General features: G+C 39.6%; 2 protein-coding genes across 16 annotated transcripts in view; one reads left to right on the top strand and one right to left on the bottom strand.

The window, feature by feature from the left end:
• The window catches only part of NEUROG2 (neurogenin 2), a 456,819-nt gene that overhangs the window by 17,231 nt on the left and 414,006 nt on the right, over window positions 1-25,582 (top strand). The window lies entirely within an intron of this gene.
• ANK2 (ankyrin 2) overlaps window positions 1-25,582 on the bottom strand; it is a 372,658-nt gene that overhangs the window by 5,939 nt on the left and 341,137 nt on the right. For 7 of the 15 annotated variants that reach the window (XM_061343843.1, XM_061343845.1, XM_061343842.1 and 4 more), the window contains 12 exons: window positions 24,130-24,252; window positions 22,510-22,542; window positions 20,215-20,236; window positions 11,952-17,627; window positions 10,458-10,532; window positions 8,197-8,328; window positions 7,527-7,673; window positions 5,924-6,206; window positions 3,276-3,561; window positions 1,454-1,546; window positions 898-981; window positions 502-666 (listed from right to left, as the gene is read on the bottom strand). In XM_061343843.1, the coding sequence (XP_061199827.1) occupies window positions 502-666; window positions 898-981; window positions 1,454-1,546; window positions 3,276-3,561; window positions 5,924-6,206; window positions 7,527-7,673; window positions 8,197-8,328; window positions 10,458-10,532; window positions 11,952-17,627; window positions 20,215-20,236; window positions 22,510-22,542; window positions 24,130-24,252 (7,119 nt within the window). The remainder of the gene's footprint in view (window positions 1-501; window positions 667-897; window positions 982-1,453; window positions 1,547-3,275; window positions 3,562-5,923; window positions 6,207-7,526; window positions 7,674-8,196; window positions 8,329-10,457; window positions 10,533-11,951; window positions 17,628-20,214; window positions 20,237-22,509; window positions 22,543-24,129; window positions 24,253-25,582) is intronic. The other 8 variants (XM_061343855.1, XM_061343852.1, XM_061343854.1 and 5 more) reach the window with 3 other exon arrangements.

The following is a 25,582-nucleotide window of genomic DNA, read 5'->3' as shown; positions in this document are numbered from 1 at the left end:
CAAAGTGAAAGGTGCTTACCTTTGCGGGTCATCATTGCTTTTTAATGACCTAGCTCTACAAAGAATTTGCATGTAAGCGATACTTTTTTTTTTTCCTCTGCAAAGCAGAGAACACACTAGAAAGTGAAACCTAATGTAACTGTCTGGTTTTAGAAAGGCTTAGTTGTGGACACCTAGAGAACATTGATCATTCCCTTTCAATGTCTGCTACTCTTTTCCTTAAAGTAAAATGTATGCTAACAAATACAGAATCACTTTCTATCCGTATGTCATCTTAGTACGAAGCTTTATGAACTCTGTACTTCCCATAAATGGCAGAATCCATGTCCTCGTTCCCTCTTTCCACTTTCCCACCCCCACCTTTCTCCATCTGTCTTTGGAGGCCTTTCCATCTGCAAGAATGGTTTTCCAAGTACCATTCAAACTTCAGTCTTTGTTTTAATGCAAGCAAGGGGTGTTTATGCTGCTTTGTATCATCATCAGGAAAGCATGAGATCTGACCTCTGACTGTTCGCTGCTGCTCTTCAGCACGACCCGTTTTACGACTTTGGAATAGCTATCCCCTTCTTCGATGGCAACAGGTTTCTGTGGCACTCCTTGCATTACAACTTCCTCTTTCTCTGTGCCATCTGGAGAGACGTATCGCCGGATGATCTTTCTCGTGACCTGAAGAAGGAAATAGAGCTTTGTCCCAAAAGACTTAACAAAACCATTCTTCCTCTTATTCTCGTTATTAACTGTAACGCTAAATGATCTTGCGAGTCAAGCCAACTCTTAACACATTGCAATCTCTCACAAAGAGAAATTCTTGTTCCTTCCATGCTCTACTCTTACAATTTTGCCATGACTGTGGATCTTGAACAGTAAGAAGGTAGCAAGGGGTGCAACTGACAATACCTTCTTTACCACCGTGTGGCCACGTTCATCTGTGTATTGCTCTTCTGTGACTGTTTCTGGTGGCATTTCAGGCATACCATCAGCCTGTACAACAAAGAACAAAGCTTTATGAAGTGAGGCCTTCGTGTGGGTAAGTTTAAATAAGCACTGTCAAAATCAGTTAATTGGTTCAAGAATGGAAAACCAAAAACTACTGCAAAATGTTAGAAAAAACAGTTGATCTGCAAATAAATACTTAGAAAAGCATGCAAAGAAAAGCAATGCTGCAGTGGCCGGGCAAATATATGCTAGCCTACAGTGTCATGTGTGGGGCTGAGAAGCCTCCACCTGCCTCCAACTGAGGAATGTAACATAATTCAGCATTGGGTTAGCAGTATTACTGTAATCCTTCTTTCAAGAAAAGGTATCAGAATGGCTTATCCAAAGCCCATGCATTAGTTGGGAGTGTTCCAGTGTCAAATGCAATATCAGCCAAGTAGTTGTCCCAGCAGCAGACCTAAGGGTGTCACCAGGGCCCAGTCACCATTGGCTCGTGCAGTCGTTCAACACTCAGTACCTGAATAATCACCCGGCGACGAACGACCCTGGTAGTGATCATCTCATCCTCATCTGAGCTGGTCTCCAGCTTCCCTAACTCCTTGGCTATTTCCTATTGGAAGCATGGAAGCAGTGCTCTGTTGTACGCAGTTCTAGGAGTACTGACTCATTTTTATTTAAAACTGTTTTTGCTTTGAGGCGGGAGGCTTTGGCCCCTCAACTATGCATCAATTCTTCGTTAGCACAGTGACAAAAAAAGGATGAATCTTTGTGGTACTAATTCTGTGGAACTCTCTTAGTGCTCTTAAAGTTGCCAGGGACAAGCCTGAAAGTTGCAGCATGACATCACTGCACTGCAGGGGACTGGAAGATACTACTAACACCAGCTCCGGAATTCATACGTATCACGTACAGTTTCTGTATTACTTACACAGAAAATTATAGGAAAGCCTTTTAATTCTCTCTACCGGGAGGTAGAGTGAAGCAGATAGACAGCAGGACTAACCAGTCTGAACTACAGGACAACAGCCACAGCACTGGAAAGATCAAGAAAAATTAGTAATGAGCATTGAAGCTGCTCTCTCTCCCACATAGGGAGGATTTAACTATTTAAAGGAAGAGGCCAGAATGTAAAGAGAACCTGAAAAGAACTATATGTGAACTGTCAATAGTACATAAGCACCCAGGGGAAAATAAATAAGGTGCAGGAGGGAGGTGTTTCTTTTCAGTGGTTGTTGGTTTACTTTAATAAAAGAACTGAAGGGAACAAGAAGTCCATTATTTTTGAGGGCAGCTTTTCCCACAGCAGCCATCCTACCAAGTCCCATCATAGCTAATCTTTCAAAGTCTGAGTTATCGCACACATCTTATATTGAACCTTTTTCTGTGATCCCAGAGGCAGAGCTCTGAAACTCTTCATTCTAGAGGTGGTACATTTGGCAATACAAACGGTAAAGAAAGAAGAGCTAGTTTCTGGGTGCATATCACAACAGGAAACAATTTCAGCTAAAGTAGAACTGTGTTGCCTCTGCTCCAACTTCACTGAGAAACTCATCTCGTGCACAATTACACCTTCTCCTTTTCTTCCGCTTCCAACCGGCAAAGAGAGCTCTTTATTCTTAGACCTATATCTGCCAAGTCATTTACATTCCCTACTAAAAGCCACAAGTTGCTGTTTCCTTGCCTCTGACATTTTCTCCTCTCCCAACATTGCCATAAGGTTCCTTTGTCTTACGCAACTGATAACCTACCTCCCATAGACTTTTTTTCTTCTCTTTCCATCTCCTGTCTCCGTTTCTCCTTGCTGCCTGCACTCTACCTAAACATCATTCTCAAGTTCTTTTCTTCTGGTACATCCTTAGTATTCTGCAGTGTACCTCTTTTCCACCTCACTAACTTTACAGTATTTTTCATGCCATTGTTCATGCCGCTCTGGGCTAGTCGTGCCTGTCTTCATAAGCTTTTAACCTTATTCCTTTGTAACTTGCTACACCTGATTTTCACCATCTATTTGTACATAGTTTGTTTTTGCACCTGTGACTTACACTAATCCTCTCATATTCACAGACATAACTGTCCCAGACAAAAGAACAATAAAGGTAGCAGAACTGCAATTTCAGCCTGTCTGTATTTAGGGTATGTGGCTTGCTTAAGCTTTGAAAACAACTGACTTTATACAACTGACTACAGCTAACACTTAGAACCACAGAGGCAAGGAGAAAAGACTCAATTGCAGCTGGGGATTAATTAGAACAATTCAGAATAGTCTCATCTTAAGGAATGAGCGAAACATAAAGTTTGTTCATGTGTGTCAATTCTGTGAAAGCAAACTCATCATTTACCTTTTCTAAGGATTCCTCTTCATAGCCTTTTCCAAACTGCTCTCTCTCTTCATCAGTTGACTCTACTATCACTAGACTAGTTCTCCTTGGAGAGAGGTCATCCTGGCAGAGCTGAGTGTCCTCAGGCTCTCGGATGACAGGCGAGTCACCTCTCTGAGCAGACAGCGGACACTGCGAGGACAGCTTCTCTCTCTCTTCCTTCAACATGCTGAAGCGGGTGGATTTCTCGCCTGTTGCATTTCCAGTTACTGGTGCTGTGGACCACTCTGTTCCTGGAGTCGTGATGCTGCAAATTATAGGATAGAGGGAAGTTACTATCATGCGGTGCTTACCAGTTGCCATAAATTATGGCCCATTATGTGCCAATTCCATATTGTTATGTGTCTGTTGTCTAGCTAAGTCTAGAAATAACCAGTACTCTGTGACAGTAACTCCAGAGCAATTGGGCTAGGAGTCCTTTTTGTCTTCCCACCCAAGAAAATCTCCAACTGGATGTCCAAATGCTGCACTCATAAACTTGGTCTCCATAAAGTATTTATGTGAACTTTGCTGTTGCTCCTGTCCTCCAAAGCCTATGTATTACCTATTATTTCCAGAAGGAAAGAGACTGGATGGCTACAGATGGATATGAAGTAACTACTCCATTAATTTCAAGCTATACAGCTGCAGGTGATGAGAGATTGACCTTTACATAGAGTTCCAGAGCCTTACCCAACAGAAATTTGGTAGAGAATCTTACTTTGTTTGCAAAGTTATTTTCATTGTTTAACATTGCTACGATTTAAATGATACCACAAGTTATTTAAACAAATTGTAACAATGTGACTACCGAACATATAGAAAGATAAGACATCTATTAAAGCAGATGGACATGCAATATTTCCCTGTTGCATATGAGTAATTAACAGCCACTTCCAATATTAATATACCTCTCATCCAACTGAGTTTCATCAAGTAACCTCATAACTCCAACAGTAGCTTGGAAAGTCACATCTAATTTGAACCAGTCATGACAATATTACCTGCTTCACTACCTAGGATCTTCTTCTGAGGGGACTTTTCCCTTTTCATGTATATTGTTAAAAAGACTAAAAAGACAACTATTTAAAAAATGGTGGGATTACAGCCTGAAAAAAAGCCAGCCTGCAAAAATTAAATCTTTCCCTTCTGAAACTTTTGCGAGGCTATTGAACCAGTGTCAGTATGCTTACTTCTTCCCTCCTGCTCGTCCTAAAAGTTAACTGAGGAAATGGTTACATTTTAATAGTAGGAGTCCAGATTCCTTTCTCCATAACCAATCCACAAGTAGACAACGGTAATAACACTTACAGAATAACTTGCATGTAAATGGCTTTTTATCTGATACGAGTTGGGTTTTGACAATTTGCTGTGCTCCTCTGACTACTGCCCTTGAAACAACTATATTCTAAAGTATGAAACAACTTCATTGTAGTATACATTAAACAGTATTGCTGCAGCTTGCTTTTTTTTTATCCCATTCACCAGATTATATGTATTTTTTGTATAGTTTCTCTTGGTAGGAATAATAGTAGTATAATTCCTTACAAGTTATTTAAATTTCCAGTCCAATTTTCCTCCTAGTTCACACTAGACGTGAAGGGGGGCGATATTCCTGATATCACTACGCTCATTTAGTGTGTGCAGTAGTGTCTGAAATGTATTCTCTATTCCTCAGAAACATTAATTTCCTCCTGGAAAATCCTTAGGAAATATTGGTATTTTTCCCTATCAGTGCAATGTAAGTCCTCCACCTTATACTCTGCTTTCCACCTCTCACACTTGCTCCTGGGTGTAAAGCATATCGCAAGCAAAAGAATTCCCCCAAAGACCATTTGCTGGACTCAGCTGCACTGGAACGCTTGGACCTGTGTCTCTACATCAAAGCTAATCACTCACAGGAACCTCATTTTTTGGAAGAGGATCCTTGCTAATATGCTAGCCTACTAGTACCTTAAAGAACTCTGCATGGAGTCATCAGCATGTGACTAGGGACAGTGGGAAGAAAGAAACATGAGCCTTTTCAAGTTCCTTTCCAAATGAAACTGACCCCACTGACAGCCCCAGATCAGAATTCAAGGCTTTGTTGTGCAGGTCTTCTAAATTTATACTTCATTGTATGTAGCTCCCTTAAGTGCTTTTGCCTTCTCTGTATAAAACCCCACATCTATTCATTTGGCCATTTGCAATTTACTTCTAAAAATCTAGTTCCTAACATGTGGTTCTGAGTTTTGTAAGTAACAATTAAGTTGGAAAATTTTTGCATTGAGTGAAAAAGCCATCCTGAAGTTAAAGGAAGGCTCCTCTCTGTAGCACTAATTCCATTCAGTTTACCACAACTTGGAATCTAACATGTGAGAAATCTATATGGTTGGCAAATACCCCCAAACACATCTCTCTTCTTTCATGTGTACCAGACTGGATCATGGTTTTGTCTGCACAATGACGGACTGACCTGTCTAATCCTTAAGGTTTCCTCCTTAACCTGCAGTAGGAACTAACAAACAGGTGCATGCAATTGGAGAATTCTATGTGTTCATCGTTTCAAAGAAAACTGTAAAATCCCCTTATTACACAGAAAAGAAAGAACCTGTTCCATCGTGGTTTCCTTCTGGTCTTTTGACACTTACAAATATTCCTGTGGTGAAGCAGATGTTTTTTCTGGCACGTCTTGGGGTTTCCCTGAGAATTCAGCTTCGACTTGTTCCTTATGTGCTTGTCTCAGGAGCTCGGCCATTGATGCTTCTGCCTCACTCCTGGGAGTGCTGTCTTGAAAAGGAGAACAACTGACAGACACATCTTCCTCAGAGACAAGAGGAGGGTGTTTGGTTGGCTCACTGTCTTTAGATATTCTGTGGTGGTCTTCTCGCTTATGTCTCGACCTGTATACTTCTTCTTGCAGTGCAGAAAACCCTTTAAGAAAAAGAGATGAGAAATGTCATTACAAGTCTTACTAGAAAGCAGAAAGTCCTTCATGTTCTCCATGCGCATTTTAAATCCCTGGATGGAACACACTGCCTGAAATTTTTAAATATCTGGAGTGGGAGCCTCTGTAAGTAGCTGAAGGAACACTGGATTATCACTGCTATTGACAAATAATGAATCTTTTCAGTAACAGGCAAAAGGCAAATCACCCAGAAATTTACTTAGAGTCAGTAATCTTGAAACCCTCAAAGTATGTAAGAAGATTCATAATAGGTTTCTCCCAGCTCAGTATGATAGGCTGTAGTTACACGTATCCCAGCCCCACAACCTCCACCCCCTTATTGATCTGCTTATGGGAAAAAATGACTACTCAGGTATGGACAAAGATATTCACATAGGACTAGGTGCAAAAACTCACTCATTTACGTGCTTCAAAGCATATAAAACACCCACCCCAACCCCTAATCTCAAAGCAAGGGCTCTCATTCTGAAAAAAAATGTATAATAACATCTGCATTTCTGTTCCATGGGTGACAAGCTTGGGATTTTCTTTTTCCTTATTAGGCACACTCACAAGGAACCTACCGAACTCTGAAAAAGAGCTTGTGGAAAAAGACTGTCATGAATTTGGGTTGGAAACAGAGGTATACATTCTAAAAGTAACTGATTGTGATATCAGAATGCTAATTATAACGAGCAACCTTCTATTCCTGCACTCTCTTGAAGATGGGATGTTCGCAGCTGTCTTAATACTTTACTAAGCTAGTCCTTCAATATTAAGGATGTAAAAAGATCACCTCCAGAAAAGAGAATTGTCTTTCATGCAATCTGGAGGTGTTTCTTTAGTTTGCAACCATTGCTCAAATTGGACTTGGACTGGACTGGGAAACTGAAGAAATCCAACAGAATCATAGCAAAATTACAATATCCTGGATACTTGAATTCAAACATTCTCCAAAGTTTTCCTTCTTCAAATTACAGTCCAACCCTAATGCAAGCTTCGTAACTTTCATTAAAGTATTCATATGAGAAAAAAACTCAACAAACCAGGCACTGGGATTTGCTGTAGTTTCTGACAAAATTCCTTTATATGCTTTGAAAGAATCTTCTGATGGGGAGATCTTATACCCCATGAAATGGCAACTAGTGCAACATCATGGTTCCGCTCATCCCCATTATCTGTGCTAGCAAAATGGGATCCTAGCATTCAGCTGTAAGAGCTAATGGATTCTCCTAGTCAAATATTTCAGAACAGAAGCTAACACTCAGGTGAGATGACCCAGGCAGCCTGGATAGGGAGACCTTTACCTTCGCTGTGGTCTGATCCTATCGTTTGCTCCATTTCCACGTATGTGCAAGTGCTGTGGACCTGCCTGGAATCAATGTCGCTGGTCTCCATGAGGTGAACAATATCCATGCGGTTGATTTTTGTAAGACATTGGGTGAGATTCATATCTGTGGCATTAGAATGACACCGTGTAGCCAAGTTAAGAATTTCACAAGCTTTCTCCCTTCTGTTTTCCACAGGGAGGACATACACAGGATACTGACCAACATAATATCACATATAAAATACAGATGCATTTAGAAGCATTACCACATAAAATCTAAAATGAACCAAAGGGCTGCCTATAAAAATTACCACTCATTTTGTCTCTTCCTGTAACCAATTTGTTTAGTTCCCCCAAACATTTTCCAGTTAAGAAAAAAGAGGCTTCTGTTTTTCCGCTCTTTCTTTGTTATAGGATGTTCTGCCTCACCCTCAAATAAAGAAGTTTGATCTATTTCTCTGAGAATCCTATGTTGTGCCATGTTACGCAGACAAGCTTTGGAAAAAAACCAAACTTAAATATAACCTGTGGTCATTCTTTCTACAGCCAACATTTTACCCAAATTCTCTTTTTGTGATTGTAATCAGCATCTGTCACCTCAACTAGCAAACAGAAGACAGTTATATGGACTGTAAGACGAAACAAACCTGTCGCATGCTTCCCATCCCTTTCGAGCCAGTATTTGAGGAGCGCGTGGCTCTGGTCTTGAAGTGAATTTGGATTTTCAATTCGGATCTGGTGAATTTGCTCTTCGGTGAAATCCAGTTCTCTCGCTAGCTCTGAAAAAGAAATCCACCTCTGTAAAGATGCCTTATTCTTTCTCCCTGCCTTCAATCTATTTTACAGCCATCGTCAGCAAAGTAGATTACAGACTTCTCTGAAACCAGATTGTCTTTGCTTCTGTGTACCTTGTGTTATATTTAGAGGCACGGTTCAACAGTAAGTTCATGACAAAGACAGAAATGCTTACACCTAGAAATCTACACCTAGAAATCTAAGCTTTTATTTTTTCTGCCTGTCGTTCCTAGTTCTGACAGGCACACACTGTCATTGACCATATTTAGCAGTGATGAGCAAATAGCACAGCTGCAGAAATAGCACACAAGCAGATAAAAATATTTCTAGTAGAGCACCCTGCTCAGCAGATTCTATCCTCTGCAGTGTTGAATATTTTAGAAGGCATCATCGAAATCTAGGCAGAGGTTTTCACTTTTCATAATGGCATTTTGTAGTCGGGCTATATTAAAACATAGTATTACTACTCCGCTGGACTTGTTTCATTTAAAGCAATGTCTACAACAGCTGAATAAAGGAAACTGAAAACACGAAACTGAGGATAACTGATGTCTTTCTGACATAGCACAGCCTCAGACTGCTGTCCAGAAAAGCGAAATGTTTTAATAGTCTGTAGCATCTTTACTGTATCTGAAACCAGGAGCAGTTTCCTGCCACTGCCTGCTGAGAAAGGTCATCAGATGTGTCAAAACCATGGAGAATTTGTGAGAAACCTACTGTTATTCCTGGTCTCTGGATTTCTGCTGCTTTCAAAAAGAAGGATTCCTATTTTATTCCACTGTCATCACTACAGGGGCATGGACTTTATTTTGGAGGGTATCACATTTTAACAGGGAGGAAGGAACCCTAACCTCAAAGCATGGACAACCTCATCTCCAGGCTGACTAGTAAACTGGTGTAACTGTAAATTTCAACAAAGATATAGCAACTACACTTGAGAGTCAAATCCTTGGGAGTTGCATACATTTGGACAAAAAACAGATGCCACTTTATCCCCCAAATTAACATTTGATGCAGTCATATTTACTATAATCCATCTTTACCATAATCTAAGATGGGAATATTTATGCAGTGTATTATTCTGCCCTCTCTAAAATGCTATAAATCATTATTGTCTACTTTGATGAGTGTCCCTTAATTCTACCTTTGTTTTCAGAACTATTAATTTCTATAACATTTTCATCATATTCTGCTACATTGCATAGGTCCAAGTCCTACTGAATTCAACATATTCCATGATAGGATGAGTGACAGATTCTCCCAGTCTTCTCTATGGATTGAAACACAGGACAGGGCAGGAAGAGGTGAGTGACATATCAAAAAGTATTGGTGATACTGTGAGTATATTTATATATACTTATATATGCTTATAAAAACAGTATAGAGCACAATCTTCGTTATCGTTCTTTTCACTGTAACAGAACTCATCTTTAACTCCTACAGCCTTGCTTCTTTCCAGCAGCATGGTACCGCTCTAGGGATAGATACAAAACACTGTTGACCCAATTTAATGGGTTTTGCAGCAACTTCTCCTTGGATTGCACCATTTGACATGGTGCTAAGATTTCTTCCTGACTCCTTTTCTTCATAAACAATTTTGAGCCAGTTTTCAGCAACAGACACCTGCATTTCACTCTGTGCTACTTTCATTTGTACCCAGTCCTGTTAACTGATTCAGACCTATTTGATCCACAATGTTAAAGTAATTGCCACAAATAAGACCCTTTTTATCCATTTTTCTTCAGGACAGTTATGTAGAAAAGAAGCTCATGTAATTTATTCCTATAGTGGCCTTCCAGCTGAGGAATCCCAGAACACGGATAATGTTTGTTCCTGTATCCTGTTCTAGCCAGACATGTTGCATTTCACAAGGAAAAAGAGAGGAACGTATGCCAGCTCTCTCACCCTTCTCCATGGAGATGCAGCAAGAACAAAGTCCTTGTCTCCACATCCCAGTTCTTACCTAAAAGGCTATAGGAATCTTAGTATCCAGAAGACAGTAAACTACTGAAATATCTCTATCAAATATCTTTAGATAATCAGGAAATCATCTGAAAGAAACATGAAAATAGTGAGGAATGCTTCACTCCTTTCTGGACGACATGCATTTTACCTGTCCAGCTGAATCCAAGATGATCAGCAATGTGGGCCAGTCTTTCCTCCATCCTGTCCTGATCATCCTGTTGATCTAAAGGTCAAAGAGAATCAGAAGTTGCCTTTTACAAGTTAAAAAACATTCCCACAGGTGATATAGCCCAAGAAGGGAAAGTGCCATTTTTTTTCCTACCACTGCTTTTCTAACTGCTAAATGGGGCGAGGCTATTAAAACTGGTAACTCAGGTGGGGACTGTAAATTCCCCAAGTTTACAAAAAAAAAAGCAAAACCAACAAAAACAAAACAGTAAAAGCTTGATCTTTCAAAAAGCACAGGACCATCCACATTTTCTGTTTGAAAATCAGGCTTTCGTGAGAAAGTTTAAACAAGGACTGAAGTGACTGGTGTGCCTATTTTGGCCATGCATTTTATTCTAAAACTTCACTCTAGCAGCACATTGAGGACTTTAAGTCAAGAGCTGTGATTTTCCATGCCTCCTTAGTGAATACCAAAGTTGACAAATTTATTTGGACCGGTGCTTCTAATTCTGTTCTTTCCATTGTAGGGGAAGCTTTGTTCAAAGAGCCCATATGGCACTTAATATTACGCTTTGTATTTGAGATATCGTTAACTTAAGTGTCAGTGATGTTTTCAACAGGGTCATGATATACAATATTTAGAATGAAGGCAAGGAAAAATAGGACGTTTGTTCATCTGTCTTCATTGCTTTCAGACAGCTCCTCCCATCTCCGAAGCTACTTAGAGGATGGCAGAATTTTAGTTTTGATTTTCCCTGAAAGCACACCTGGATGGCAATATCTCACATGAAAAAATTGCTTTGCATTAAAGACATATGCATGTTTCTTTTTAGCTGCTGGATTTCCATTATGGCTACTCGGTAGTAGTACACAAGCAGCAAGAGAAAAAGCAAATGCCAGAAAACTCATACTAAAGTTACTAGTGACATAAATCTTTTTTGAGACATGGATCATAAAAAAAATGACCATGAAAAACTTAATTGTGCAACTTTCTATACCTTTCTTTGCATAAGAACTCAAAAGAAAATAAATTCTCCTGTCTTTGTTTCAGTTGAAGCCCAGTTATGTCACTATTATTGAAAATTAACAGTTAAGAATAGGGCCAGGGAAAGTCAAAAGCCAAAATGTGCACAACCTGAGCCATCGGTTGAATGGTAAAGCAAGACACATATTGAGAAGCATTTTTGATTATTACAGTAACACTTCCCACAAGCGTTCATGGTTTGCAATCTTGAGATTTGTTTCACAGACAAGAAAAATACAGACACAACACAAAAAACCCAAACGCGGCTCACTGGGAAAATAAAACAAACAACACAACCAACCACTGAAAGCTTAAAAGAAAATGCTACACATATCACGCATGTATACACACGTACAGACACACACCCACACACACACCAAAGAAAACAAAAAACAAGAAGTTTAATTCATGACATGCGTCGCACAGGGAATCCCAGTCGTCGGCAAATACCTTCAGCATGGTCATGGACATTTTCATCAGGGATACGTTCAATCTGAGTCTCTATGGACTCATCCCAAATGGGTCTGGTGTCAAAGATGTCTTCTGGAACTGACTGCTGGGTCTCATCGGATGGCACATTTTCAATAACTGAAACTTCTAGGGCACTACTGCTTTCATCATCTGAAACTAATTCTTGTTCTCTCTCTGACTGTGTGAGTCTTTCCACTAACTTAGAAGCTTCATCGCTAATTTCTTCAAAGAATTCTATGGAGTTTTTGTAAAGGTCAAAAAAATGTTCCTTACTTTCTTCTGTGGCTGTAGTGCTTCTGCTTTTAACTGGCAACCATGACGAAAATACTTTGGGTCTTGCTGTTGTTGCCTCATCTGAGTCTAGCTCAAGGTTGATCTCTTTCTCCCTCTCTCTAATCTCTGCTTCTGCCTCAGCATAACTCCTAGCTTTTATTGAACGCTTAGTCTTTGGGTCCATGGGAATACTTGTATCGGATTCAGATTTACTGCGGTTATCTTGTTTTATGGGTGGTTCGCCAGTCACATCCAGAGCTTTGGCTGACTCCAGCTTGTGGACAGATGCATCTGTGTACATATGCTGCTGTTCAGTTTTTTGGAAAGCTGTTTTGACCGGGATTTGAGACTTTGGTTTCACTGGGTCATCTTTTCCTTCGCACTGCAAACCATCTAGGAAGTTGTCTGCAGGAAGGCTCTCATTTTCCAACTGTTGCAATGCAGCAGCTGTTCTTACAGGAATTCTGGATTTGCTTTCACAAGAAGGCACTCTCTCCATTACAACAGTAGGGTTTTCAATCACAGATCTCTGTTCCTCTGGTGAAGAGTCTGGGGACTCCTCACCCTGTACAGAACTAACTAATCTAGTCACTTTGGAAAAATCTAATTCATTTTCTACTATGGACTGCTTGGGAGAGGTAGGGGAAGGCACCTGACTGCTCTCAACCACGTTGGTCTCTGTTCTGGAGAAAGGCTCAGCTTCCAAGGCAGTGGTTTCTTTCTTTGGTGATTTTGAAGAAGCTGAAATACCCATTTTAATTGGAATTCTGGATTTCAGATCTGCTCTTGCGGTGCCTGTGCCGACACCTTCATCCATCGTTTCTTCCGATCTATCGCTACACTCAGATGCTGAGGGTGAATATTTCAAGGTATCATTTTCTTGTACATTCAAGCCCTGCAATTCTAAAGGTGAAAATGGATCTGGTGAGCTCTTCATCTTACAAGATTCTATCTCTGCTGCTTCTTTCACTTCTTCCTCAGGCTGCTGCCCCATTTGGAAGAAGTGAAAGCTTTCATCTGGATAGTTCCTTTTGGTCATATCAATGGCCCCACTTCTGGTCATTTCAAACAACTTTCCTTCCTGAAAAAGAAATGGATTCTGTTCGCTAAGCGGTGTCCCTTCTTCAGTGGGTGTTCTGGCTGGTGTGGTGTCAGGTGTTGTACCTTGTGATCGCCTGTCTACCATCAACCCAAATATTTTCTGTTCCTCTTCTTTCACCCGAGCTTCAAAGGCTTCATCATCTTCGCGTATTTCACTCCACATGTCAGAATCCACATCAGTTTTAGTGATGACAACTTGACCAATTGATTTCTCTGTTTCATCTCTGATATCTGTAAAGGCAGATTCTGCTAATTTTGTGGAATCCAATGCCAAAGACCCCTGTGATGTTTTCTGGAACCCATCCTCTGTTTTGGGCTCTATTTCCATATATACTTCCTCTGAAAAGCAATACTTGCTACCTGTGTCTCTGCTAAGTAAAGCTTCACCAGTCTGATTTTTCCCTTCCTCGGTAGAACAGATTTCCCTAGGCAGCAGATTTCTACCAGATCCTACATTATTTTCAGGGTCAGTAAAGGAATGTTCAGAAGACATGTTCTCATAAGGGCTTACTATACCACTTTCAGCAGCATCTGCTACACAGCTTTCCAGTTCCACTGCTTCAGCAGTAAGGGATGAATACTCTGGTAGGGGTTCCTCAGCATGAATCTCCCCTGGACATGTTTCAGAATCTGTATCTGCTTTTCCCAAACCACTTCCCGAAGTGGAATGCTCAGTGGTATCACTTTCAGCCTGTTTGGCACGTTGTGGTACAGAATACTTGGCGGTACTGTGTCCACAAGAACTACTATCTACATTCTCCAGCACAGCTCCCGTTGAAATGAGATCTGTGCATGTTAACAATGAGGTGGCATCAACACCTTTTTTGGTAGCATCACATCGCTTGAGTGTTAGCAACGACTCAATGTGAACTTCTTTTTGAGAACTGGCATCAATGGAATGACACAGAGTACCCCCAGATTTTATGGCTGGGGCATTAGGACTAACAATCTCCCTGTCATTTGTACAGCCACACTTTGATTGTTCAGGTTCTGCACAACCATCAGAATGACAAGCAGAAGTCGTACAGCTGCCCTTGGGGATAAGCGGTTCTTCTTTGTCATCTTCTATCAGCTTATCCCCTTCCACTTTAACCACACCTATGATGACAGAGCACCTTTCTGAATCAATAGGTTGAAAACCTGCTTCGTCAGGGCTAGAGTGGGAGTCGACACTGGATGGTAATGGTGAAGGTGGCTGCACTCGGATCACAGGCTCCATTAATAGGCCCGAGTCGGCCTCTCTTTTCAGCCGAGTCAATTCTGGCTCACTTTCTGAAGAGGAAGAGCTTTTTCTAGATTCAGCTGTCAGCATCACCGTTGTAGGTATATCTCTGTCTTCCACAGCCATCGACTGTGGTTCTTCAGCTCTACATGCAACTTTTGAATTGGCAACGGCAGCAGATGCATCTTGCTTACAATCCTTTTTGCAATCTCTCTTCTGTTTTGCTTCTTGTTCCAACTCATCAAACATTCTGATTTTGGTCACCATTTTAAACATCTCCTCTTCAGGGGTGAATCTCTTCTTTGGCTCGCTTTCCAAATCGTGCTCTGGCTCCTCGCTGACTTCAGGGATCATGGCTGACTTTCGTACGTTGGACAGTGCCTGTGAGTCTGCTGTTTTAGGTGTGATTTCATAGCTAATTTCTTCAGAACTAGGAGTCTCAGGTGAAAGCGGACTTTTCCCTGAGCTCTCCATGAGGGACGTTTGCTCTAGACTGTCATCATCAGCACTTCCCTCAGGGTCGCGGAGAATCCTGGAACGCACCGATGTCAACTCTGGGCAGGTTTCTCCTTTGCTAAGAAGGGATGGCAGAGGACCCTGCCCCAGAATCCCAGCCTTCACTGTTTGTTCTACGGGGCTATTTTCAAGAGAATCACGGCAGGGAGACTCTTTCACAGGACTGGGCTCCAAAGAATCAGGTGTTTTGTGTGATGAGTTATCTTCTAGCACTGGGCTTGCCTCCAGGGAGTCTTTATGACTTATAGCCAAAGAGTCATCTGCAACTGGGCTAAAGTTTTCACTATCATGGCTAGCAAGTGAAAGTTCCAATTTCTGGGGACTTCTAACTGCAACACGGCGTTCACAAGTTATATCTTTGTCTTTTGCTAAAGCAGTGTCATGTGTTTCAGAAGACTTAGTTAAATGTACAGTGGTTGCAGATTCTGTATCCCTGCTAATATCTTTCATAATGGAAGCTGAGCTACTTTCTGCAAGCTTAACAGCCTCTTCTTCAGAGGCTGTAGGTACAAGCTCTTCCGATACACAGTCAGAATGAGACTCAGTAACAGCACCTAGCTGCCTTTCAGTAATACCTTTTTCATCTTCCTTTGAAGAGAATTCCTTCCAAGAACATGTTTCTGCTGTTGTGGGGGCTCTAGCTGCTCCTTTAGCTTCTTCAGTTGGCCCATCTGTTTTCTTTGGTGAGAACGAAAGGCTTTCAGGGCTTGTTTCTGGAGTTTCTGCCAGACCCTCATGCTTATAACTTTCCTCAGAGCTGATCTGAGGTGTTCCATCTAGCAGGCTACCTGGAGAATCGGCCACACCTTCATGTTTCAGGCTTTCAGAGCTCCCATCAAAAGCAGAGCTTTGCAGAGAAAGAGTGGGCAGGAACCCATCTTTCCCATACTCTGTGGGAAAAGCAGTGCTGAAGGGGCTGGTCAGTACTTGCTCCAAGTTAAGTTCTCCCTCCTCCGTGACCGAAAGGTGTCGGAACTGTTGGTATTTGTCATTGTCCTCCAGTTCTTCTTTAATGACATCAGAAAAGTCTGTTGAGGTTTTTCTGTCAGGGCTGATCTGGAAGTCAGTATCTCCCTGGTCATCAGAAGGCCTGCCCTTTTCAACCACTGCATCTTTGGCACTTTCATCATCAAACACCGGAGGGAGAGGTTCACTTGTTTTTTTGCTGCCCTGCTCTTTTACCTGGTCTTTACCTACATCTTTCTTGGTAGTTTCAGTGGTAGATAGTTGCATTCTTCCTTTTCTGGATTGCAGCTCTTTCTCTGGTTTTAATGCTGCACTTTTTTTTTCCTTCTGTTTGTCTGTCTTGTGGCTCGTTACTCGCCTCGTTTCGCTTTGTGAAACTGTTGTTTTTCTCTGTGTTGTTTCCTTCTCAGGGAGCTGTTGCTTCTGCTTGACAGATTTGTGTTCAAACAGTCCAGATATATTCTTGGATGGGTCTTGACCTGACTGGAAGGCTTTCATCAGTTCACGAACCGACATGGTCTCTTCAAGTCTTTCCGTCTTAGAAGAAGGGGAAACAGGTGGCTGTGCTTTATGCGCTGCTGGCTTTTTCACTTGTGTCGGTCTTTTGGAAGCCTTCTCAGCAGTGCCTTCTCTGGTTTGAATTCTGATGGGCAGTTTTGACCGCACTTTTTGCTCATCTTCCACTCGTTTCTGAAGAGCTTTAACTTTGTCTTTGATTGAGCCAATAGGAGTTTCCTCTATAACAGGGGATACAGCTTTAGTCTCCAGAGCAGCTGTCAGCATTAGGCCAGGTTCCTCGCAGCCTTGTGACACCTCTGAAGTGAGCTTCATTAACCCTCGCTGTTCTTCACCACTGCGCATCTTGCCTTCCTTTTGCTTTGGCTTGTCTCTTAATTTTGTCCTAAGGGGCTTTTTAATTTCTAAGGCTGGCTTGTGTTGCTCCTGCAGACTTCGTGGTCCGGCTGTTGGAAATACTTGTCCTTTTTCAGAATCCCTGCTTATTACTACAGCTTCAAATCTCTTCTCTACCAAGTCTCCTTGTAAAGCTGGTGGCTGTACCTTATGAAGAGAAACGTCTTCTGAAAGGTAATCTACCATCCCTGTCACGTCTGCCTTCTCCATTTTTGTTGTCCCTTCATCTAGCCTGACTTCTACACATGTAGGTTCGGTGACTTCTGAAGGAGCATTTCTTCTGGCCTCTTCAATTTCTTCATCACTGACAATGACCCATTCTTCTTCTGAAAGTTCTTGTTTGGAAAGGGACTTCTGCAAAACATGTTCTTCTCTGGTATAGGATCCACCTCTCAGAATTTTATTTACTTTTTCTAAGTCTTCTTTCACTCTTTCAACTATTTCAAAAGGCTCTCCTGGCTCCTCCTCACTGGCTTTTCCAAGATCTTTCACTTTAATGGAGCCCGATTTATCAGAAGGGTCAGTTGTCAAGATGGCAGTCATTTTGATCAAATCTTGTTTCATCTCAGAAACTTCAGACAATAGGTCTGGACTGGCTAGTACAGGAACTTCATTAACCAGATGGCTTTTCAGGATAGATGTTTCTGTAGATTCTGTCTCGTCATCTTTGATGCGAATGAAAAACATTGAAAGTAAAATGGAAATCAAAAATAGAGATTGGAAAATGTAATCAGAACTGACTGAAAATGAGAATCTTTGGTTGCAGTGGTAGGAAGGTCAACAAAATGGGCCAGGAATGGTGGATCCACAAGATCTGAGGGTACAAGAGCAAAGCAAAGCTAATGGGGGGGAGGGGAGGAACCAAATAAAAAAAAAAAACAAACCAAAACAAAACTGAAAAGAAAAATGGCAGGAAATAACTTGCTTAACTTTATCAATATAGCACAATCACACATACATTACCAAAACTGTAACAAAACAAATCAGGACACCACTAAAAAAACCAAAAAGAACAACAGCAAAATTTAAAATGAAAACCAGAAGAAACACAGTGAAGTTACACAAAGATAGGCATCTCAAGATTGTTCAGATGTTACAGATCAATGTTCCAAAAAAAAAAAAAAAAAAGCAAGAAAATAGGGAGAAAGCATTAGACCTGATTGAAAGTCGATTTCCTCTAAGAGAAAGCCAGTGTTAGCAAACTGTCAGAATAACATTGGCTTAACATATTTTCTTTCTTAATAACAAAAAGTTAAAAATAATTCTACAGTAATCTAAATTATTATCAAATACGTAGAGATCTGAATCAGCTGCAAACCGGCATTTCATCTAAGGGGATTTCACACCTAAACAATGAAACAAACAAGTCTTTTGTATTAAGAGGCATGGTCCTTTCCTTGGAACATCCTCATTGACAACTAATGAATAGACTGAGGAAAGAGTAGACAGAGGAGAAAAGGAGAGATTGTAAGAAAAAACTGTGAATCAACTTAAAAGTGATTTCAGAGTTTTCAAAAATGGCATGTATGGCAACCAAAAATCAGAGACAGTCACACCAGACACATACGTACAACTCATGTAAGGCAAGTTATTTCCATGCAAAACAAAGGTGTTGCAAATGCTGCTGGGTATGTAGCTTCAGTTAAAAAACAATCTTTCTAAAATTAATCACATAAATTAAAGAAAATATTGTAAAATATACTGTGGTGAAATATTTGTCTGTGCAATCAATATACAGTCAGCTGAATGTAGGTAACTCCCATTATGCCATAGCTGCCTCATGAGAATATTTCATTTCAGGAAGGTCTGCTAGAAAATACTTATTGAACAGAATGAAATGCTGGAGGACTTAGGCAAATCATGAACAGAATGCAATGCTTAGAAATTATGATTGTATTTTTTTTTACTTCTAGTACATCACATGAAACTTGAGGCATTTCTGCACCCTACTCTGAATGTCAAAAGTAGTAATGCAGATATGAAGAACCTAAGCAATATGTAATTATTTGCATTTCTTTGTAAATAATATCAATTTTGCTACACTCTTGTGTTAAATATTTATGCTGTCTATTAATTATGACTGAATCGGTGGGGCTTTGCTACTTTAGCAATACATATTTTCATAGACGTCACATGGATGACAATCGCACTGGCCACAGAGTCAAGCAAAGAAGCTTCACAGGGAAATAAAAGGCAAGTACTATCTGAATGATGTGTGGCTGGCAGCAAGAATGCTCACTTGGTGTGATGAGGTTGGCCTCCCTCACATCTGCCCTGAAATATAGTGTGAAATATTCTAGCTTGCATAACGAAGCTGTTCATTCTGCCATGGAAGGTGAGTGCAGCACAACTGTCTCTCAATGTAAAAAGTGTTTGTTAATTATAACAAAAGGGAATGATGGTCCATTTGATCTTCAGGATCATGGCACTATGGTCCTTCCAGTTTAAATGTCAGTACACTGTGAATAAATAACCCTCAAAAGACAATGTAGATAAATGGGCAAGACATTGCATTTTAAACTAATAACAAGAAGTAATCAGTCTTTTCCTAACCAGATTTAAGAAATCACTGCTTTTGAAAACAGTTCTTTGTAGAGATGCTCTTCAGACCAAATTTATGTTGATGTGTATCTTCATTAATGGAGATCTCTGGCCTCATGCACCACTTGCCCTCAGTTTCCAATAATAATTATGGCCTGATTCTGTATTTACAAAAGGCATATATGCTGTACCAAACCTAACAGTCAACATTTCCAGTCGTATTTCACCACAGTAAAGGGTGGGGGAAGGGTTAAACAGACGGATTACTTTGGACAGTATCACTTTTTTTGCATGGTTGTATTTCATGAGTTTATGAAATTTATTAGAATACTAACTACATTTAAAAGTGATACTGTCATTTATCTCAAATGTGAGGCAACAATGTGTGTCAACAAATGGGCAAAACAAAAAAATGGAGGGAATGCGCATTCATACAAGCAAAAGAGCAATAGCAGGATCACTAGGGATGTCAAAGGAAAGTAAATGCTTAGATGAACTGTTTTGAACTGTATTACTCGTTAATTTATACCTTAAAGTGTATTTAATTGCATAGCTGCTTTGTTATTAAATTGTTCTCCATTACATTTTAAAAGTATTGATGTTATTTGCAACAGCAGTTAATGCTTAGCTCGCTTTCATGCTTATCTTTATCCTTAACCATCTTTCATACAAACTGCATTATAACATTTTTTAAAAAAGATAAAATCTTACTTTTTTCTGAAGTCATATCAACCTGGAAGAGCATAAAGGGAGAAATTTAAAAGTTCAAATATAAGTAATACATATGAAGTCACTAGTGAAGTAGTAGAGCTTGAGTCAAATCCGCTAGGTGTACGGAGGACCACAGATTCATTGACTTACTTAAATGGAACCACAATCAGATTAAAAGTAATGGTAAAGGCATGGCTTAATTTATTTAGTATTTCTATTAACAGAAAAATGGTTACTTTGCTATAGTTACAGTCAATAGCAGATGCAGAATTCTGCAATATATTCTCTTTAAATGCAAAAAACAGTAGAGAGGACGCAGACCTTTGAATTACTGGGTATGTTGTTGCTTTGCATTAGCTTATCTCTTCCTGTCTAAAGCAAAAGTGTCAAATATGGTCATGTGAAGGCAGATGTCCCATTGGAAGGCACCTAGTATGCTTTATGCATCGTTTCACTATACATGTTCATTCTGAAATCATGATTTGCATTTTCACCTCTGTAGTTTGTGATAATAAAAAGTGGGTGTAGAAATGACTGCAGCCTTGCTACTGCCTACAGCAAGAACTAAGACTCAGTGCCACTAACAGCTAATGATATCTGTAAATGGAAGCAGTGATGGCTCTCAGGCCATATTTCGGATTTTTCTGAGTGCATCTAGGTATAGATTGAAAAAGCCATACGATTTTACTGTTACTCAAAAGAAAACAGAGCACTTACCAAAAAAAAAAACCCCAAACAAACAAAAAGACCAAGCCAAAAAACAGTGTCAGACTAAAAATTCAAGAAGCAAATCTTTGAAGATACCTTGTAATTCCTCTAAAGTACAGAACACCCTAGATGGTAACCTAGTATCCTTAGGATACTTTAATTCCCTTTACTCTAAGTTTCTCCAAATCAATCTGGAATTATGTCAGCATACTAATTAATATTATTAACATAAAAATGAGTAACGTAAATAAAAAAAATTCAAATGGAAGATGGTTTTAGCCATCAATAATCTTGTGGGTTTGTGCTTTAGTTTCTCAGATTAAAATATAAGAAGTCACCGATGTCTGGAAAAATAATTTTCCAGTATCCTTTATGCTGCTTTAAGGAGCACTGATTAGTTAACAACTTTTGGAGACTTCCCTGGGGATGCAGAAACAGCATTATAGAGTATTAAAGGGCTAGTTTTGTGCTTTTGGTATGAAATCAAATGATAACCTGGTAAGAAATGCTACCTTCTGAATGAATACAATGAGAATTAGTTTAAAACTCCAATCCATGCCACAAAATTTCTGAGCTGTTTTGCAGTTCATAGAAAAATAGTCTGTCATCTTTGGGGAGCAGGCTATTCCCACAGAGCTGGCACTCATAATTTCCAGTAGCATAACATCTTCAAAATGTGGGGATGCTTTTCTAATGTTACTCATTCACACAGGGGTCAGACCTCAAGAAACATCTGTAACTGCCAGGACAGGGCTGGGAATGGAGAGGGGAGTTGGCCACGTGTCTCAAGATGCAAAGCAGTTTATGCTGAAGGTGCAGAGTTTATGAAAACTCTCCACCTTTTACTTGGAGTAAACTTGTAACTCTTTCTGTACTAGACTCAAAAATCTGTAAGACACAGTCCATTGTATGTTATAAATAGACAAGACTCGGGAATTTCTGCCCTTCCAGGTATGCAGGTAGGATATTCAATCACAATCTGGTCACAGACTCCCCATAGCAATGGGGAAGATGTCAGTGGAGATACTTGTTATATGTAGGTCTGTTCCTCCAGTGCTGATCTTCTTATCCACCACTAACTAGAGGAAGCATATTAAGACTGTGCTGAAGGGTATTAACAAAAAGTATACTATGCCAACAATCTACTAGTTCTGAATACTTTAGACAAGCCTAGTAGCAACCCTGCACTATTTTTAGGATGTGGAATGGTTCTTGGAATCAGAAGAAACAATCCCATTTCCCCTTTTCTGTGCTGCAGAAAATAAAGCTTAAAGACATATACTGTATGGCTTATTCTTGATCAAAATTATTTCTAAATTATTACAGAACTTTTTGAAAGCCAAATGAACTATTATAGACCTCCAAAATCAGTGCATCTGATGCAGTAAAACTTCAATTTTAATGCAGGGAAAGTTAAACCCTGTAAATTCCAAATTTGCACTTCTGAATGTACTCCTTCTCACTGTTTTTGTAGCACCGAGCTGACGATTGATATGCTCATTTCACTAGGGATTTTATCTTCCAGGCTGTACATGTTGTATTTTAGCAGTATGTGTAAGTAATGACGTACTATTACAGCAACATTACCTCTTCTTCTTGTTCTTGGTCTGATTCTGATTCCTTTCAGTTCCAAAATACCATGCAAAAAGAGAAGGGGAAAACAGAGCAGGCAAAATGAAAAAGTTCTAGATTAAGAGAGTAGGAAAACATAACTTCTGACAACATTTAAGAGAAAAGAAGGAAATGCAGTATGTTTCTGCAGTTGATTTCTTACATCAAAGAGCAGCAAAACTGAATTAACAGTTTAAAACACAAAGGCTACAGAATTGAGCAAATTACAACAGAAAGGTTGTTTCTGGGTGTTAAGACTTCTAGTGATCTTTCATACCACAACTTAATATATATATACGTGCTTCTGCATCCATAAATTAGCACAAATAAATACTTAAAATAGTTCCGAATGTTAGCCATTTAAAGTTAAAATATGTTGTGTTATTTTAAAATTATATAAAAATACTATCATAAAGATCATATTATGCACTAAAAATGAGAAGAAAAAATGAATAGCAGCAGGCAAGGTTTTGGGCAAACAGCCTAATACATTCCTAAAAGGCACGCAGCTAATCTGACAAGGACAGCAAAAAAAAAAATCTGAGTTAGCACAGAATAGCAATAAATTTACTTTTTCTAAGAAAACAAGCACTTCTTAATGTCTGATCTAGCTTAAATAGCAATCAAGCACCCTCCCATGATTTAGGAAAATTCAGCTGCTCTCATTCTTGTTATTTATAAATACTAACTCATGCTAGATTATTCCTCTCCATTTTCTCCCCTTGACCTTGGACCATTTTCTTCCCCAAGCACATTAATAACTTTTATAACAATATGCTTAAGAGAGCCTATTTACACCATGTGACACAGTCGTAGATTCTTGAAAGATTTGATCACAAGTAGGAAGAAAAGTCAGTGTCAGAAGTCAATGTAATATTAAAACCTATTCTAAGAAAATACTTTCAGCTGTCCTATAAACTTTCCAAATTCTAGAGTTCAAGTCTGCTACATTTTATTTCTATCACCGCAGATATACAAAGCAGTTAGCTAAAAACACTATTGCAAAGGCCAATTATTTCTAATTGGCAAATGAAAAAAATGACAAATAATTTCAGTCCTTCTGTACTTCATACCTGAAGAACATCGTGTGACCTACAGACTTTGTATAGTATAGTGACCTATACTCTGTAAGTATAAGGGGTAGTTTCATCTCCAGAGAGGTGTCACAAGACATGGTTATACAGTGTGGGAAGTCTCTTGTAAAATAAAACATGAACCTAGAGGTACTTGCTGAGTCCCAGGTCTGTCTGGGACTAAACAGAATTTTACCCTGAACAGAATCTGGGTAAAATTTTCAGGTGAAATAAGATTAGCACAGATCTAGTGCTAACACCAATGAAACCATAGGAGGTATGCAGCGCAAACTGGAACTTAGCTCCCTTTGGTCATTCGCTTCTGAGTCATCAGAAAACATTCAATAACATCTTTGAACACTGGCTCTAGAGTACCAAACCCAAAAAACTGAAAGGCCTTGGGTGGTATTGATGCTTCTTTAAAATCCCTGACTACAAAGCCTTAATAATATTTTGCCCTCCTACTCATTTCTTGTTTATATTATAATGCTGATGACTACGGAGCAGTATAATTTCACAGTACCTTTGTGTAAATGGGTAAAGTGATGTTTAAATTGCATATGGCTTGATGAACAAGGCCTCTTGTTGATTTTGGCTCCTTCATGAATGATAATCGTCCACAGGGTTCTTGTGTGGTGTCTCGCACCTGGTAGAGAACAGACATTTCATCTGTCATTTTGCTATTTTGCAATAGGATTTGCTTGTGCCACTAAAAATTATTTAGCAGAAAGAAGCTAGGTGTGGGAGAAAAAGTCCATGTAGGGAAAAATAATGTGTTTCCTCTGACACCCCTCACCCCCCCCTTAAAATTTCTTTTGTTACAAAAAATTTTGTCCAATGTATTGATAAATCCTAGTCTTAGAATGAAAAAAATTGATGGAACATATTTATAGGTGTGATGATTATTATCCACAAAAGATACCACATCGTGGCATACTTTAAAATCTTTTTCATAGTTGTTAGTAGAAAAAAGTGTAAGCACTTGGAACTTAGGGTACTGGAGATGTACTTTTAGCTTTTGTACATAATGTCAGGAGGATTACATGTGGTATCATGGCAGCAATATGACTGAAAGCATTAGTCCATTCTTCATTTTCTGAGCTAATAAAATTATACAGTTAGATACATGTGCATTTACTTAATCAGACTAAAAATACTAGATGCAAATACACACATGGTTTCAAACCTCTTTTGGAAAAAGCCATCAGAGAGAAAAATACTCAAAGGCAAAGGTGGCTGGGTGGCAGCAGCACTCTGCTGGTAGCACAGACCACAGCAAGAGCACTTTTTTCTGTGACTTACAGTTCCTGCAGATCTCACGAAAAATGCAAGATGAGCCCCACCCACTGTGACATTTGTGTCACGGGCTCTGTAGCACTAGTTCACTTTCGATGAATGGGGGGTTTTTGGCTTGACTTTTAACAAACTTCCCTACTCACAGAAGAGTTCCTAAAGTGGTACAGTTCAGTAATATACCCTAAAGGGATAAAATGAGGTTACAGTTGGGAATTCAGCAAAATTAATTACTTCCTTTTTCCTTTGTTCTCAAAAATATGGTAAAACCATAACTTGAAATCTTCAAAAAGGAGCCATGCTTTTCCTACTGCACCCCCAAAGATGTCTGCATTGCTGCTGAAGGGAGGATAACTGGTTGAAGAACAGTTATACCTGTATTTACAGCCATATTCATATTTGTAAGCAAAGGGTACAAAAATCCCATTTCGATAGATTTCTGCCATTTCTACAATGTTTTCTGACACTTTTTTGCATTTGACATGTTTTCCTGCAACATCCTGAACTGTGATACAGAAAACCAAACAGGATTGAGGTCAATGGCTCTTTAGATTATTAGGTAAAGAACAGGATTCCTAGAAGAACCATTTTGGTGTCTGAAAGAATGCTGTGGACTCTAGCTATCTATAGTAGAACAGAGGCACAGATCATTATATTTAGAGAAAAAAAATCTACATTTTATA

Source organism: Neopsephotus bourkii, unplaced genomic scaffold (genome assembly GCF_033783945.1).
Source record: "Neopsephotus bourkii isolate Nb327-2 ecotype Australia unplaced genomic scaffold, CSIRO-AGI_Nbou_v1 NB_1827, whole genome shotgun sequence".
Taxonomy (NCBI): Eukaryota; Metazoa; Chordata; class Aves; order Psittaciformes; family Psittacidae; genus Neopsephotus; species Neopsephotus bourkii.
Note: the sequence above shows the minus strand (reverse complement) of the source record. Positions and strands in the feature narration are given on the sequence as shown.